The sequence below is a fragment of the Stegostoma tigrinum genome, chromosome 5 (genome assembly GCF_030684315.1).
Source record: "Stegostoma tigrinum isolate sSteTig4 chromosome 5, sSteTig4.hap1, whole genome shotgun sequence".
In the NCBI taxonomy this organism is placed as follows: domain Eukaryota; kingdom Metazoa; phylum Chordata; class Chondrichthyes; order Orectolobiformes; family Stegostomatidae; genus Stegostoma; species Stegostoma tigrinum.
In genome coordinates, this window is record NC_081358.1 from 3,873,973 (window position 1) to 3,888,006 (window position 14,034).

Genomic DNA, 14,034 nt, shown 5'->3' on the forward strand with positions numbered 1-14,034 from the left:
GATCGTTATATTATCAAAAGAAGCCAATGGAAGTACTGAAAAGGATAGAAAGGAGATTTTCAAGGACGATACCAGAAATGTAAGGTTACGCCTATCAGAAGAGAATCGTCATAGCTGGTTCTCTTTCCTCTCAAAGACAGAAAGCTAAGGGGTGATTTAGTAGAAATCTTTAAAGTTCTGAAAGATTTTAATAAAGTAGACACAAAGTTTAGTCACTTAATTGGGAAGCAGTTTCAAGTGCAGACAAAAGTTTCACTATCAAAACAGTGCCAGTGTTTTGGAAATCTGGGTGTTCCAGCTAACCTCTAGCTTTTAACAGGGTATGTTGTCAAGATCCTACACTGGAGACCGATAAAGCAGGTAAAAGCAGATGACATCCAGGGTAATTTGGCAGGATAAATCCAAAATTGGCTTAATGATGGGAGACAGAGAATGGTGAAGGAAGGTTGTTCGTGTGACTGGAGACTGGTGTCCACTGGCGTACCATGGAGGTCAGTGCTGGGTCCCTTATTGTTCATGATGTATATAAACAACATAGATGAGAAACAACATAGGTGGGGGGTGAGGGGAGGGGATGATAAGTATGTTTCTGGATAAGCTGAAAATTGGCCTCGTGCGTAATAACGAGGAAGAAAGTCTGAGGTTACAGTAAAATATATTTGGGTTGCTCAGATTGGCAGATAAGTGGCAGATGGAATTCAATGCTGAAAATTGTGAGGTGATGTAGTTTGGAAGAAGTTGACATGACAAGGGAATATTCAATGAATGTCCAGACACTAAGAAGCTCACAGGAACAGAAGAATCTTGGGATGGTTGACCATATAAGGGGCAGGACAGGTTAACGGGGTGATTAAGATGCCATTTGGTACACTTGCCTTTCCGTCATTTTTGAAATAATTTTAATTTGATTTATCGTAGTCAGATGTACCTAAGTACAGTGAAAAGTTTTGTTTTGTGAGCAGTACAAGCATATCATAACAAATAACTACTTACAGATCATGAGGAGCTTAGACAGAACAAGGCAAATGAGGTGATGGTTACACAGGAGGTGTACAAAGTAAGATCAACATTGGCAAGATCAACATTATGGCAAGTTAGAGAGTCCATTCAGCAGTCTAATAGCAGCAGGGAAGAAGCTGTTCTGGAACCTGCTCTTTCATGTGTTCAAGTTTCTGTATTTTTGCCTGATGGAAAAGGTTGAAAGAGAGCATTATTGGGGTGGGAGGAGTCTTTGATGATGTTGGCAGCCATTACACATCAACAGGATGCGTAAATGGAGCCCATGGATAGAAGGTTGGCTTCTGTGATGGCCTGGGCTGTATGCATAACTTTCTGTGGCTTCCTGATCCTGGGCAGAATACTTGCCATACCAGACATTATGCATCCAGATAGAATGCTTTCTATGGTGCATCTGGAAATGTGGTGAGGCTCCTTATGGGCATGCCAAATTTCCTAAGCCACCTGAGGAAGAAGAGGCATTGCTGTGTCTCCTTGACTGCCACATCTACGTGGGAGGTCCAGAACAGATGATCAATTATCATCACTCCTTGGAACTTGACACTCTAGATCCTCCCCACCTCAGCTCCATTGATGTAGATGGGGGCATGTCCTCCTCCTTTCTTCCTGCAGACAATGATCAGTTATTTTGTTTTGCTGACATTGAGAGAGATTGTTACCACTACACCACAAAACCAAACACTATTTCCTCCTGTATTCTGACTCATCATTTGATATCTGGCCTACCACGGCAGTCTCATCAACAAACTTGTAGATGGCATTCATGCAGAATTCAGCTACACAGTAGTGAAGTTACTGGGAGTACAGCCAGGCTTCAGTGTTGAGGATTGTCATAGAGGAGGCTTATCATGGCATTGATTCTAAAAGCAGTTGGAGTTGTATAAAATATTAGTTAGGCCATTGTTGGAGTACTGTGTGCAGATCTGGGTGCAACTCTATACAAAGGATGTAATTGCAGAAGAGACTCATCATAATGTTGCCTGGGATAGAGCATTTCTAGTACAAAAAGAAGTTGGATAGGCTCAAGTTGTTTTCTTTAGAGCTGAATAGGCTGAGAGGAAATCTGATTAAGGTGTATAAAATAATGAGGGGCATGGAATGGGTGGACAAGAAGCAGCTGTTTTCCCTCAGCGACAATAACAAGGAGTTAAATTTTCAGGTGAAGGGCAAGAGGGTTAGAGTGGATTTTACAAGAATGTCTTTTGCATAAAGTGTGTTGGGGAACAGGAATACACTGCCTGGAAGGGTCATCAAGGCAGGTAACCTCACAACCTTTAAAAAGTATGTGAACAAGCACTTGAAATGTCAAAACATTTAAGGCTATGGGCCACGTGCTGAAAAGTGGGATGAGTGTAGACAGCCAGTGCAAAGATTTCCTGAAACTCACCAGACTCAATAAATGGACAGCACAGCAGAAATGCTTGCTCAATTAAATTAGAAGCTTGCAAAGTTATTGAAGAGTGAATCTACTGTTTTCCCCGGTGGTAAATTGCTTATGCTCATACCTTCTGCATGTGCTTTCACGAACCATTGCTGATGTTTCACAAACTCATCTGTAGACATCTTTGACCTTACTCAACTGGATCTGTACTATCATCAGTGCAACATGGGAACAGCTTATGCAGCTCCACTCTGCACCTCTGAAGATGAGGAGGAGCCGCAATTCCAAAAACAATTTGTTATAATGTTACGATCCAAGCTGACTGGACAAGTCAAATCCCAGACTAAAATCTGATTTTATCGGCCACAGAAATGTAAAGATGTCTAAAAGTCACCTTCATCCTACACTGGTCACAACTTCCACTCCTCTTTATTCCTCCAGAGTTAGTGGGTGGCTCCTTGGAAATGAATAAGGCCACTGATGACACATGTAAGGAGTGTAGCTGCTAATGATATGGTGAAGAAGTACAGGCAGACTGACATGAGCAAATGACCCATAAAGCTGCTGAGTCTGAAGCTCTGGTTCACTTGCTTATACAGGTATATGGCGAACTTCAAGTTTTACTAGAAAGTTCAGATGGCAGTGATCTGCTGTTGCACAGCATCACACTGTAAGGAGGACTAGGGCTGTTGGAGGAAAAGAATTGAGGACCATTCTGCATTCCCAGAAGAGGAGGGAGTGGAGGCAAAGGAGGAGTAGTGAAAATGACAAGAAATCTGCTGTGATCATGGTGCCTGCAATAGCCCACACAGTTACCAGAAAGACCTGAAATGTACTTATTCAAACACCATTCAAATAACTTAAGACTGCAAAGATAAATGGCAACAATGTGCCACACACCCCAAAACAGAAACTGTTCCCGTAATCTGGATCCCTCTGATTTATTTGCACCCTTTGCTTATCTTTCACTTTAATTGTACCACTCTTCTGCAAGCTAATGTCCATCTGGAAGACAAATAGTGACAACAGATATCAACACAAAGTTTAATATTGAAATAAAAGGTTAAGGAAGAATCTGAATAAATTTACCTGAATAGCAGGCAATAGGGAAGGCAAATGGAATGTTAGCCCTTATTCCAAAAGGAATAAATGGACTATAAAGTCGGGAAAATTTGCTAAAATTATACAATGCACCAGCCAGAGCACAGCTAGAAATACTGTGAACAGTTCTGTTTCCCTTATCTAAAGAAAGTTATAGTGGAATTGGAGACAATCTAGAGAATGCTCACCAGGTTGATGCTGGATATTTACAGGTTGTATTATGAGAAGCACTTATGTTGTTGAACCTGTAGTTACCATGACTTGCAAGTTTACTTCCAAGTCACAGACCACCGAAACACAAGCTATTTTCATGAGTGTTCCTGGGTCAAAATCCTGAAACTCCATTTCTAACAGAATTATGAACTTACTTATTAGACATGCACTGCCGCAAATCCAGAAGGGGGCTTACCATCTGCTCACGAGGACAATAGAGATAGACAATAAATGCTGGTTTGGCCAGCTGATGTCTGCATCTTATGAATGCATGAAAAATATATTTAAAACTAGATTGAAAGCTCTTGGCATCAAGAAATCAGAGAATGTATTTCCGCAAATACTATGCGAAAAACTACTTGGCAGGTAGATTACAGCCTCCTTTCCTATCTGCACAAGATTTGCACTCTCATTGAATTCCCAGCTTTTGCAGTCTGTAGATTTTATTTGTGATCATTTGAAAGTCAGCAAATACTGCTTGTTTCATTCACATTTGTGTGCCCAAGTTATATATGCTGATTCAGATTCTTGAAGGCAAGTATGTTAGCATTTACAGTATCCAGGTAAAAATCGTTAGCTCATTAAATAAAAGCCAAAAGTTCTGAGGAAGGCTCACTAGACCCAAAATGATAAACCTGATTTTTCCTTCACAGATGCTGCCAAACCTGCTGAGCTTTTCCAGCAACTTCTGTTTTTGTTCCATCTTTAGCTCATTGACAGTTCACTGCAAAGGGCATGCAATTTCTGCAAGCCTGCTTGCAGTTTCTTTTACAGTTTATAAGTTCAAAGTTAAATTCAAATGTTAAATATGATTTCAATTTGAAATGTACAGGTCAACATTTTATCCAAAGATTTCTTATCTCAGTAAATTCCCAATGTTTGCACTCCATGATGTGCTCCTTTTAAAAGTACTATGTACCTCATGTTATTTTACACCATGTCTGGCTTTCTAAGGCTTTTTATGATCCCACCTCATGTTATTATTGTATTAGTCAGATCCCAGGCTGAAATCTGGCTTGTTAACCTTTTATTTCATTTTAGTAAGGTGGTGTCTAACTGAAAAATAAGCAGCTGTATCCATTAAATGATACGTAAGAAACTGCAAAAAATTTGAAGTCCTGGGGAAGGGTCACTGGACTCTTTGTTTTGTTTCAAAAAATTAAAGATGCAATATTATAAAAAGCTGTTGGTAAAAATGAGTTAATGTTTTGTTAAATTGCCATGAAAATTATATAATGCACACTTCTGAATGGAAATTCGGTAAAGTTCTGTCTAAGAATGCTTATGTAACTCTCAGGGCCATGAAAATAGTGTCTTACCAGAGCCTTCGCTTCTTAAAGTTTGCAAGGAAGTTCTTGATGATACTGCAGATGTTTCAGTCTTAATCGTAGACCTGCGGTCTGACTGGATGACAATCAGTGGAATTTCTTCTTTGGCCTCTGTGAACAACACTTTGGTTTGGCTAACAGAAGCCTATCAAAGCAAATTTGTTATATTGTTAATTATTTAAAATTTATGCTCCACAGCATGTGAGTTGACTGTGCATTCAGTTAATTAAGCAAACAGAAGAACTGCATCTGAACAATGCGTGTTGTAAGGAGCTTTCTCTTTTTGTTTGCCGCTTTGTGAAATCTTAAAAGCTATTTGCATTCTGTTTATTCACTCTGAATTTCAGTAAGGAGACTTTTACTGCCTCATACCTTCCTATCTGTCTGTTTATACTGACTCTTGCAATTTTTTTCTAAGTCATTAACTCTGGGACAGATACAAATTGCTGTGGACAATGACCTGGCTCAAGAACATAAGATAAAAAGAAGCTGATGCAGTAACTGCTCAGCATCAAGGAAATAGACAACCAGCAAACTGTAAAGTGCTGTCAGCCTGTTAAAACACATCATTTCTTTGTTAAAGCAATCAGATCTTCATTAAGTGATCAGAGATAATGGGAACTGCGTATGCTGGAGAATCCGAGATAACAAAGTGTGGAGCTGGATGAACACAGCAGGCCAAGCAGCATCTTAGGAGCACAAAAGCTAGGCCCAAAACGTCAGCTTTTGTGCTCCTAAGATGCTGCTTGACCTGCTGTGTACATGTAGCTCCACACTTTGTTATCTCTTCATTAAGTGAAATCAGTTCTTTGTTAATGCAATCAGTTCTTTGTTAAGAATGTGAATCAATACACACAGCACAGCTTTTTACTGGGAAGAAGCAAAATAGCAGATAAACTATTATAATTTTGGAAGGGGGGTCTAGGCCCGAAACGTCAGCTTTTGTGCTCCTAAGATGCTGCTTGGTTTGCTGTGTTCATCCAGCTCTACACTTTGTTAATTTTGGAAGGCCCTTCTACCAACTATATAAACCCTCCACATACCAATGAGATACTTAATATTTTTAAAGGCACTAGTCACAACCTTTAACTATATTAATATCTGAAATACATTCCTATTTTAAATTGGACCATTTACCTGAAAACTGAGAAGTTACAAACTTAAATTTTCAAATTTAAACTTTACTTTTTCATTTTGTTTTACTCTATATCATGCTATCAGTGTAATAATAAACAGTAAAAATACAGCCCTGCTGTTATTTTAATAGATTTAAAATAGAGAAAGACACAATGACGCTACTGGTATAAAAGGCACACTGTAATCTGAGATAATAAAATGTGAGGCTGGATGAACACAGCAGGCCAAGCAGCATCTTGGTGTGCTCCTGAGATGCTGCTTGGCCTGCTGTGTTCATCCAGCCTCACACTTCGTTATCTTGGATTCTCCAGCATCTGCAGTTCCCATGATCTCTGACACTGTAATCTGACACCAGTTTGCCATTACCTGTCCAAGGCAGATGTACAATTCTTTCATGGCAAGTTCAGCTTTGTCTACCACTGCAGGGATGGTTTTTGTTTCTGACAGAACAACCCATGGATGGTATGTAGTGTCGACACGTTGTGTACCAGGCCCGGTGTGGCAGTCCAACTGAGATAGCAATTTTGCAAGTCTGAAATTGATAATAAGAACAAAATCTCAATCAAGCTTATGTCAGATGGAGTCTACACAGAGGTGAGATTTTTAAAATATTTCATTCATGGGATGTAGCGTCAGCATTTTTTACCCATCCGCAACCACACTATTGTCACAATACCACCTCCTCCTCTTGAAAATGAACAGGCTTTATTAAACATAATCCATTTCTGGTTGCAGCAGCAACAGCACAAGTGGGAGCTTGGACCAGGGGCCTGCCGGGAAGCCGGTGAATCAGTGATTTGACATCTTTAAAAAACTTACCTCGAGGGTCGGAGCCGTCCATTTCTGGTTACAGCAGCAGCACCTCGGAGCAGCGGTTCCTGGGAAGGGAGGGGCTTTTTTTTCATCCCTCAGCTATATAAGTGGTCGTTGGCACTGGGGTGCAGGTCTCTGGCACAGAGTCTGTCCCTCTTGCACAGAAGGGAAGGGGGGATCAGAAGAGAGTGTTAGTCATTGGGGACTCAATAGTTAGAGGGACTGATAGAAAGTTTGTTGGGAATGAAAGAGACTCACGGTTGGTGCGTTGCCTCCCAGGTGTCAGGGTCCGTGATGTCTCGGATCGCATCTTTGGGGTCCTGAATGGAGAGGGTGATCAGCCCCAAGTCGTGGTCTATGTAGGCACCAACGACATAGGTAGAAAGAGGGATAGGGATGTCAGGCAGGATTTCAGGGAGCTAGGGTGGAAGCTGAGAGCTAGAACAAACAGAGTGGTCATCTCTGGTTTGTTGCCCGTGCCACGTGGTAGCAAGGCAAAGAACAGGGAGAGATTTCAGCTGAACACGTGGCTGCAGGAGGGAGGGCTTCAGGTACATGGACAATTGGGGCTCATTCTGGGGAAGGTGCGACCTCTACAAACAGGACTGTCTCCACTTGAACGAGAGGGGCATTAATATCCTGGGTGGGAAATTTGCTAGTGCTATTCGGGTGGATTTAAACTAGCTCGGAAGGGGGATGGGAAACTGAGGTGTAGTTCTAGTACACAGGAGGATGAGAGTAGGGAGGACATAGTCAGGACCTCACTGTCACAGGAGTGTGCTGGCAGACAGCAAGCTGGATTGAAGTGTGTCTACTTGAACGCCAGGAGTATCCGAAATAAGGTAGGTGAGCTTGCAGCTTGGATAGGTACCTAGGACTTCGATGTTGTGGCCATTTCGGAGACATGGATAGAGCAGGGTCAGGAATGGTTGTTGCAGGTTCCAGGGTTTAGATCTTTCATTAAGGTCAGGGAAGGTGGTAAAAGAGGGGGAGGTGTGGCTTTGTTAGTCAAGGACAGTATAACGGTGGCTGAAAGAACCTTTGATGAGGACTCGTCTACTGAGGTGGTATGGGCTGAGGTCAGAAACAGGACAGGAGAGGTAACAGTGCTGGCAGTTTTTTATAGGCCTCCGCAAAGTTCCAGGGATGTGGAGGAGAGGATCGGCAAAACTATTCTGGGCACGAGTGAAAGGAACAGGGTGGTCATTATGGGAATCTTTAACTTCCCTAACATTGACTGGAAATGCTATAACTGTAGTACGTCGGATGGATCAGTTTTTGTCCAATGTGTGCAGGAGGGTTTCCTGACACAGTATGTCGAAGGGCCGACAAGAGGGGAGGCCACACTGGATCTGGTACTTGGTAATGAACCAGGCCAGGTGTTTGATTTAGTCGTAGGTGAACACTTTGGAGACAGTGACCATAATTTCGTCTAGGCCCGAAACATCAGCTTTTGTGCTCCTGAGATGCTGCTTGGCCTGCTGTGTTCATCCAGCTTCACACTTTGTTACCTTGGATTCTCCAGCATCTGCAGTTCCCATTATCTCTGATCATAAATCAATTACGTTTAGTTTAGCGATGGAAAGGGATAGGAACATGCCACAGGTCAAGAGTTATAGATGGGGGAAGGGCAATTATAATGCGATTAGGCAAGGCTTAGGAGGCATAGAATGGGTTAGCAAAATGCAGGGGATGGGGACAATCGAAATGTGGAATTGGTTTAAGGACCAGATATTGCGTGTCCTTGATAGGTATGTCCCTGTCAGGCAGGGAGGAAGCGACAAGGTAAGGGAACCGTAGCTTACGAAAGAAGTTGTATCTCTTGTTAAGCGGAAGAGGGAGGCTTATGTGACGATGAGACGAGATGGTTCAGATGAGGCGATGGAGAGTTAAGAAGAGCAAGGAGGGGAAATGAGCAGACATTAGCAGGTAGAATAAAGGAGAACCCTAAAGCTTTCTATAGGTATGTGAGGAATAAGAGGATGACTAGGGTAGGAATAGGGCCAGCCAAAGACAGAAGTGGGAAGTTGTGTGTGGACCCCATGGAGATCGGAGAGGTGCTAAATGATTATTTCTCATCTGTTTTCACTGAGGAAAAGGAGGATATTGTAGAGGAGACAATTGAGTTACAGGCTACTAGAATTGAAAGGATTGAGGTTAGTAAGGAGGAAGTGTTATCAATTCTAGAAGGTGTGAAGGTAGATAAATCCCCTGGGCCGGATGGGATTTTTCTGAGGATTCTCTGGGAAGCTAGGGACAAGGTGGCGGAGCCTTTTGCCTTGATCTTTGAGTCCTCATTGTCTGCAGGTTTAGTACCAGAGGACTGGAGGATTGCAAATGTTGTGCCCTTGTTCAAGAAGGGCAGTAGGGATGACCCAGGTAATTATAGACCTGTGAACCTTACGTCTGTTGAAAAAAAAGTTTTGGAAAGGATTATAAGAGATAGGATTTATAATCATCTAGCAAGCAACAATTTGATTGGAGATAGTCAGCATGGAATCGTCAAGGGCAGGTCGTGTCTCACAAGCCTCATTGAGTTTTTTGAGAAGGTGACCAAGTATGTGGATGAGTGTGGGGCAGTTGACGTGGTGTACATGGACTTCAGTAAAGCCTTTGATAAGGTTCCAAATGGTAGGCTATTGGAGAAAATACAGAGGCACGGGATTGAGGGAGATTTAGCAGTTTAGATTAGAAACTGGCTTTCTGTAAGAAGGCAACAAGTGGTGGTTGATGGAAAATATTCAGCCTGGAGTCCGGTTACGAGTGGTGTGCCTCAAGGATCTGTTTTGGGACCACTGTTGTTTGTCATTTTTATAAATGACTTGGATGCAGGCATTGGTGGATGGATTAGTAAGTTTGCAGATGACACTAAAGTCGGTGAAGTGGTGGACAGTGTGGAAGAATGTTGCAGGTTTCACGGATACTGGGATAAACTGCAGAATTGGGCTGAAAGGTGGCAAATGGAGTTCAATGCAGATAATTGTGAGGTGATTCATTTTGGGAAGAATACTAGGAAGGCAGAATACTGGGTCAATGTAAAGATTCTTGGTAGTGTGGATGTGCAGAGGGATCTTGGTGTCCATGTACATAGATCCCTGAAAGTTGCCAACCAGGTTGATGGTGCTGTTAAGAAGGCTTACGGTGTGTTAGGTTTTACTGGTAGAGGGATTGAGTTCCAGAGCCGTGATGTCATGGTGCAACTGTACAAAACGCTAGTGCGGCCTCATTTGGAATATTGCGTGCAGTTCTGGTCGCCCCACTACAGGAAGGATGTGGAAGCATTGGAAAAGGTGCAGAGGAGAGTTACCAGGATGTTGCCTGGTCTGGAGCGCAGGCCCTATGAAAAAAGACTGAGGGACTTGGGTCTGTTCTCATTGGAGAGAAGGAGGCTAAGAGGGGATTTAATAGAGACATACAAGATGATCCGAGGATTAGATAGGGTGGACAGTGAGAGTCTTTTTCCGAGGATGATGACTTCAGTTTGTACAAGGGGGCACAGCTACAAATTGAGGGGTGATAGATTTAAGACAGATGTCAGAGGCAGGTTCTTTACTCAGAGAGTGGTAAGGGCGTGGAACGCTCTGCCTGCCAATATAGTTAACGCAGCCACATTAGGGGCATTTAAACAGTCCTTGGATAAGCATATGGATGATGATGGGATAGTGTAGGGGGAGGGTCTTAGATTAGTTCACAGGTCGGCACAACATCGAGGGCCGAAGGGCCTGTTCTGCGCTGTATTGTTCTATGTTCAATGTTCTATAACTAAATGCAAGGGTTGGTAAGAGAGGGCATCTTTTGGAACCTTCTGGACCTGTACTCCAGTTCCATGTGATCTGACATCAGTATGCTGTGGATCCTTACAAGCTCAGGAGCTATTCTGATTCCTTTCTTTGTTTACCATCCTGAGATCGAAAGATTTGGCTCCCTGGGTTACGCACAGAAAATTACAGACTGATGACTAGGATACACAAACACGAGCTGGCAGTAAAAAGACACCACCATTATTCACTTGTCTCAACACACACAGACATTGAGGCCACCAGTTTGACTGGGACAAAGTGACCATACTGGGACAAGCAAACACCAGACATGCAAGGGAATTTCTGGAAGCCTATAGTTCTCAACACAGGACTCCATTAACAAACTCGTAGAAATAGACCCTGTGTACAGATTACTGTGAAAACAACAGAACCAGAAGCAACAGGACCATCGAACCAGAGGATCATAGCGATCCAGAAGGAAGCAGAACACCAACACTTTGATTCGAGGCTTCACTGGCCATGTTGCCTAGAAGGGTAACGAAACATCTGAACTCCAGAGAACTCCCGGCTCAGCGAGCTAATGAACAACTGCAGACTGAGTGAAGAGCTAGAAGATGTAAAAGAGGCCTTGAGAAAGTTTTTTTTGGCAACAATCTGACCCTGATGTTTAGCTAAAATCAGACAGCTCCAGATGCAAACCAGGCAGCAGCAAGCGAAAGTGGCTGCTGTCTTCAGGTCCAGGGTGGATGGCCCTGACCTTTCCAGAGCAACATAATTGAAAACTTGCCTGCTCTGCAGCTCCTATGTGATGAGAAAATGCTGTTTGTGTGGTCAGACAAGACTAAGTCACAGAACAGGCTAAGATTGAAAGGGTAGCATGAAGTGGTAAGGCACCACCTCATCTACAGAGCTGAGGAGAAAGGGCAATATCATGACACTCACAGGTCCATTACCTCTGATGAGGTTAAGGCATCACTGGAAGAGTTGTGGTTAATAATGGTGTAAATGCCAAACACCTCCTATCACATTGAACATTTTTAAAACCTCACAATCAGAGTTAGAGAAAGATGGTGTTAAGCAGGTCAATCTAGAACCAAAAGATTAAGTCTCAAGATGGACCAAGATATTTAGTTCAAAGTTACTTTTGAGAAGATTAAAGGTAATGTTAGGAGGGTCTTAAGGTAAGAGAATACTGAATTTTGTGAAGTCCTAAATCACACAAGGCACTGCCAAAAGTGACAGTTAATTTGCAGAAAGGGTCTTTGGCTGTTATCAGCACAAAAGGGGTGAAAAGGGCACTATTTTGACTTTAAGTTTCAAGAGCCTCTTTCTGAAAGCACTCAAGCCAATAGTCTATAATGCATTGGATATTTACAAAATTGTCAATGGCCCTAGAGGGGCTGTTTACTTATTCTTATACAATTCATTAGGAAATGTGTGGTAACTTATGCCAGGCAGCAATGACAGCTACGATAGCCAGTTGCCCAACTAGGAATGTGGACTGTCATGAGCTTGGTGCTGAGATAAGGTACCCCGATTCCCTTTTAATTATAACCATTTGGGTCACTGTTTCCACATGTACCACAGTGGATGTAGAATGGAGAGTGACAGTAACAGCCTGGTTTCTACTTTCTCTTATACCACTGAGGCCCAAACCAATCCAATTTGAACTTTTCAAAACATTTATGTTTCAGTTAAAAATCTTGTCAAAGAGCTAAAGACATATTTTACTAATTTTTGCAATTTTTTTCTTCTTTGGAGCAAACAACAGAGCTTGAAACATTGCTATTAAGAGAAAGGAAAACCTACATGAAATCTAAGATAACAAAGTGTAGAGCTGGATGAACACAGCAGGCCAAGCAGCTTCTTAGGAGCACAAAAGCTGACTTTTCAGGCCTAGACCCTTCATCAGAGAGTCTATATCTCTATCCCTACATGAAACCTTTTGCATTCCTCATACTACATGGATAATAAAACATCCTTGGCAGATAACCCACAGTTGTGCCACCATTGAGAGACCACAAATTTCAAGGCAGCTTTCTGTACACTTGTACAAACTAATTAATGTATACTTTAATAAATACTAACAAAGCACTCTCTGCAACAATTGACAATATGACTGTCATACTGGTACCAAAGGTAATTAGCAACATAATAATCACTCATAGGAAAAAAAATTGGAGATTTTACCTGTACTCAAAGTAACAGTCACTCTTAAGGAATGCTGAGAGTCTCTCATTTTTTATCCATGAAACGCCCTGCTCCTGGTCGAGGCACTAAAATTGATAAAATATTAAGTTATGCACATCCTTATCACCATTCTTCTGAAAATAAAATTGGGAGATACTTGTAAGGTCATTGTGGCTTGTTAACCCAATCTGAAGAAATAAGGGCAAGGCAAAGTAACATAAAGTCACCACAGTCCTAGAACAGCATAGTTTATTAGAGTTAGATGTCTGGTGGTGGTTTAACCTTGGGGCCAACCTTAGGCAAGGGGCAAGGCCCCGAAGGTGAGATCTCCACTGTGGCCTCAGCTGGTCCAGGGCTTGGAGCCTTATTTTCGGTGCCATTCTGCTTTGCAAACTAGCTGTCCAGCCAACCAGCTAAGAAATATAAATTGTAGTGATGCAAAATTTTCACCCACTGAATTATTTAGTTGGCTTTGAACTGACAGGCAATTGTTGAGGAATGATGAACGGTGAACACAATATTCACCATATCGCAGTTTAAAAACCAAACTATATTTAGGTCTAATATACTTGAAGTTGGGCCCAGGTTTGCATTAACACTTTCCCCCTATGCTTGCATAGAGCTGGGTAACTGACAAACAGTCAAGAAATTTCAGGTGAATTCCTCAAATGCGTTTTGCTCACCAACCAGTTGTCTGTTCTCAACACTGTTGACAGTAATGGTTCCTCTGGGAAGTACAGCCAGGGTCATATAATAATGAGTGCAAAGGCAGAGGTGGAGAAATGAAATGCATTCAGGGTAATTTGGTATACTATTAGCTTTCCAGTCCAAAGAAGAAGGGGCCTTGCTGGATGTTGAGGTGGGCCAAGTTTATCAAAGGTGGCTATGACAGATGTCAACTGATAATACAATTGAATACCAGATTGAATATAGAAGATTCAGAGGTACTATGAATAAACAAAGAAGAAGAGCAAAGAGTATAGGAATACATGGTCAACTAACATGAAAGGGAATCCAAAGCTCTTTTTTCAGGTGGCACCGTGGGTACAGCGGTTAGCATGCTACCCCACAGCACCAGGATTCACTTCCAGCT

At 42.2% G+C, this 14,034-nt stretch overlaps 1 protein-coding gene across 1 annotated transcript in view; it reads right to left on the reverse strand.

Moving 5' to 3' along the window:
- LOC125451535 (regulator of G-protein signaling 22-like) overlaps window positions 1-14,034 on the reverse strand; it is a 169,275-nt gene that overhangs the window by 103,559 nt on the left and 51,682 nt on the right. The window contains exons 7-9 of the mRNA XM_059645773.1: window positions 12,942-13,027; window positions 6,544-6,709; window positions 5,032-5,185 (exon numbers count right to left, since the gene is read on the reverse strand). Coding sequence (XP_059501756.1) covers window positions 5,032-5,185; window positions 6,544-6,709; window positions 12,942-13,027 — 406 coding nt within the window. The remainder of the gene's footprint in view (window positions 1-5,031; window positions 5,186-6,543; window positions 6,710-12,941; window positions 13,028-14,034) is intronic.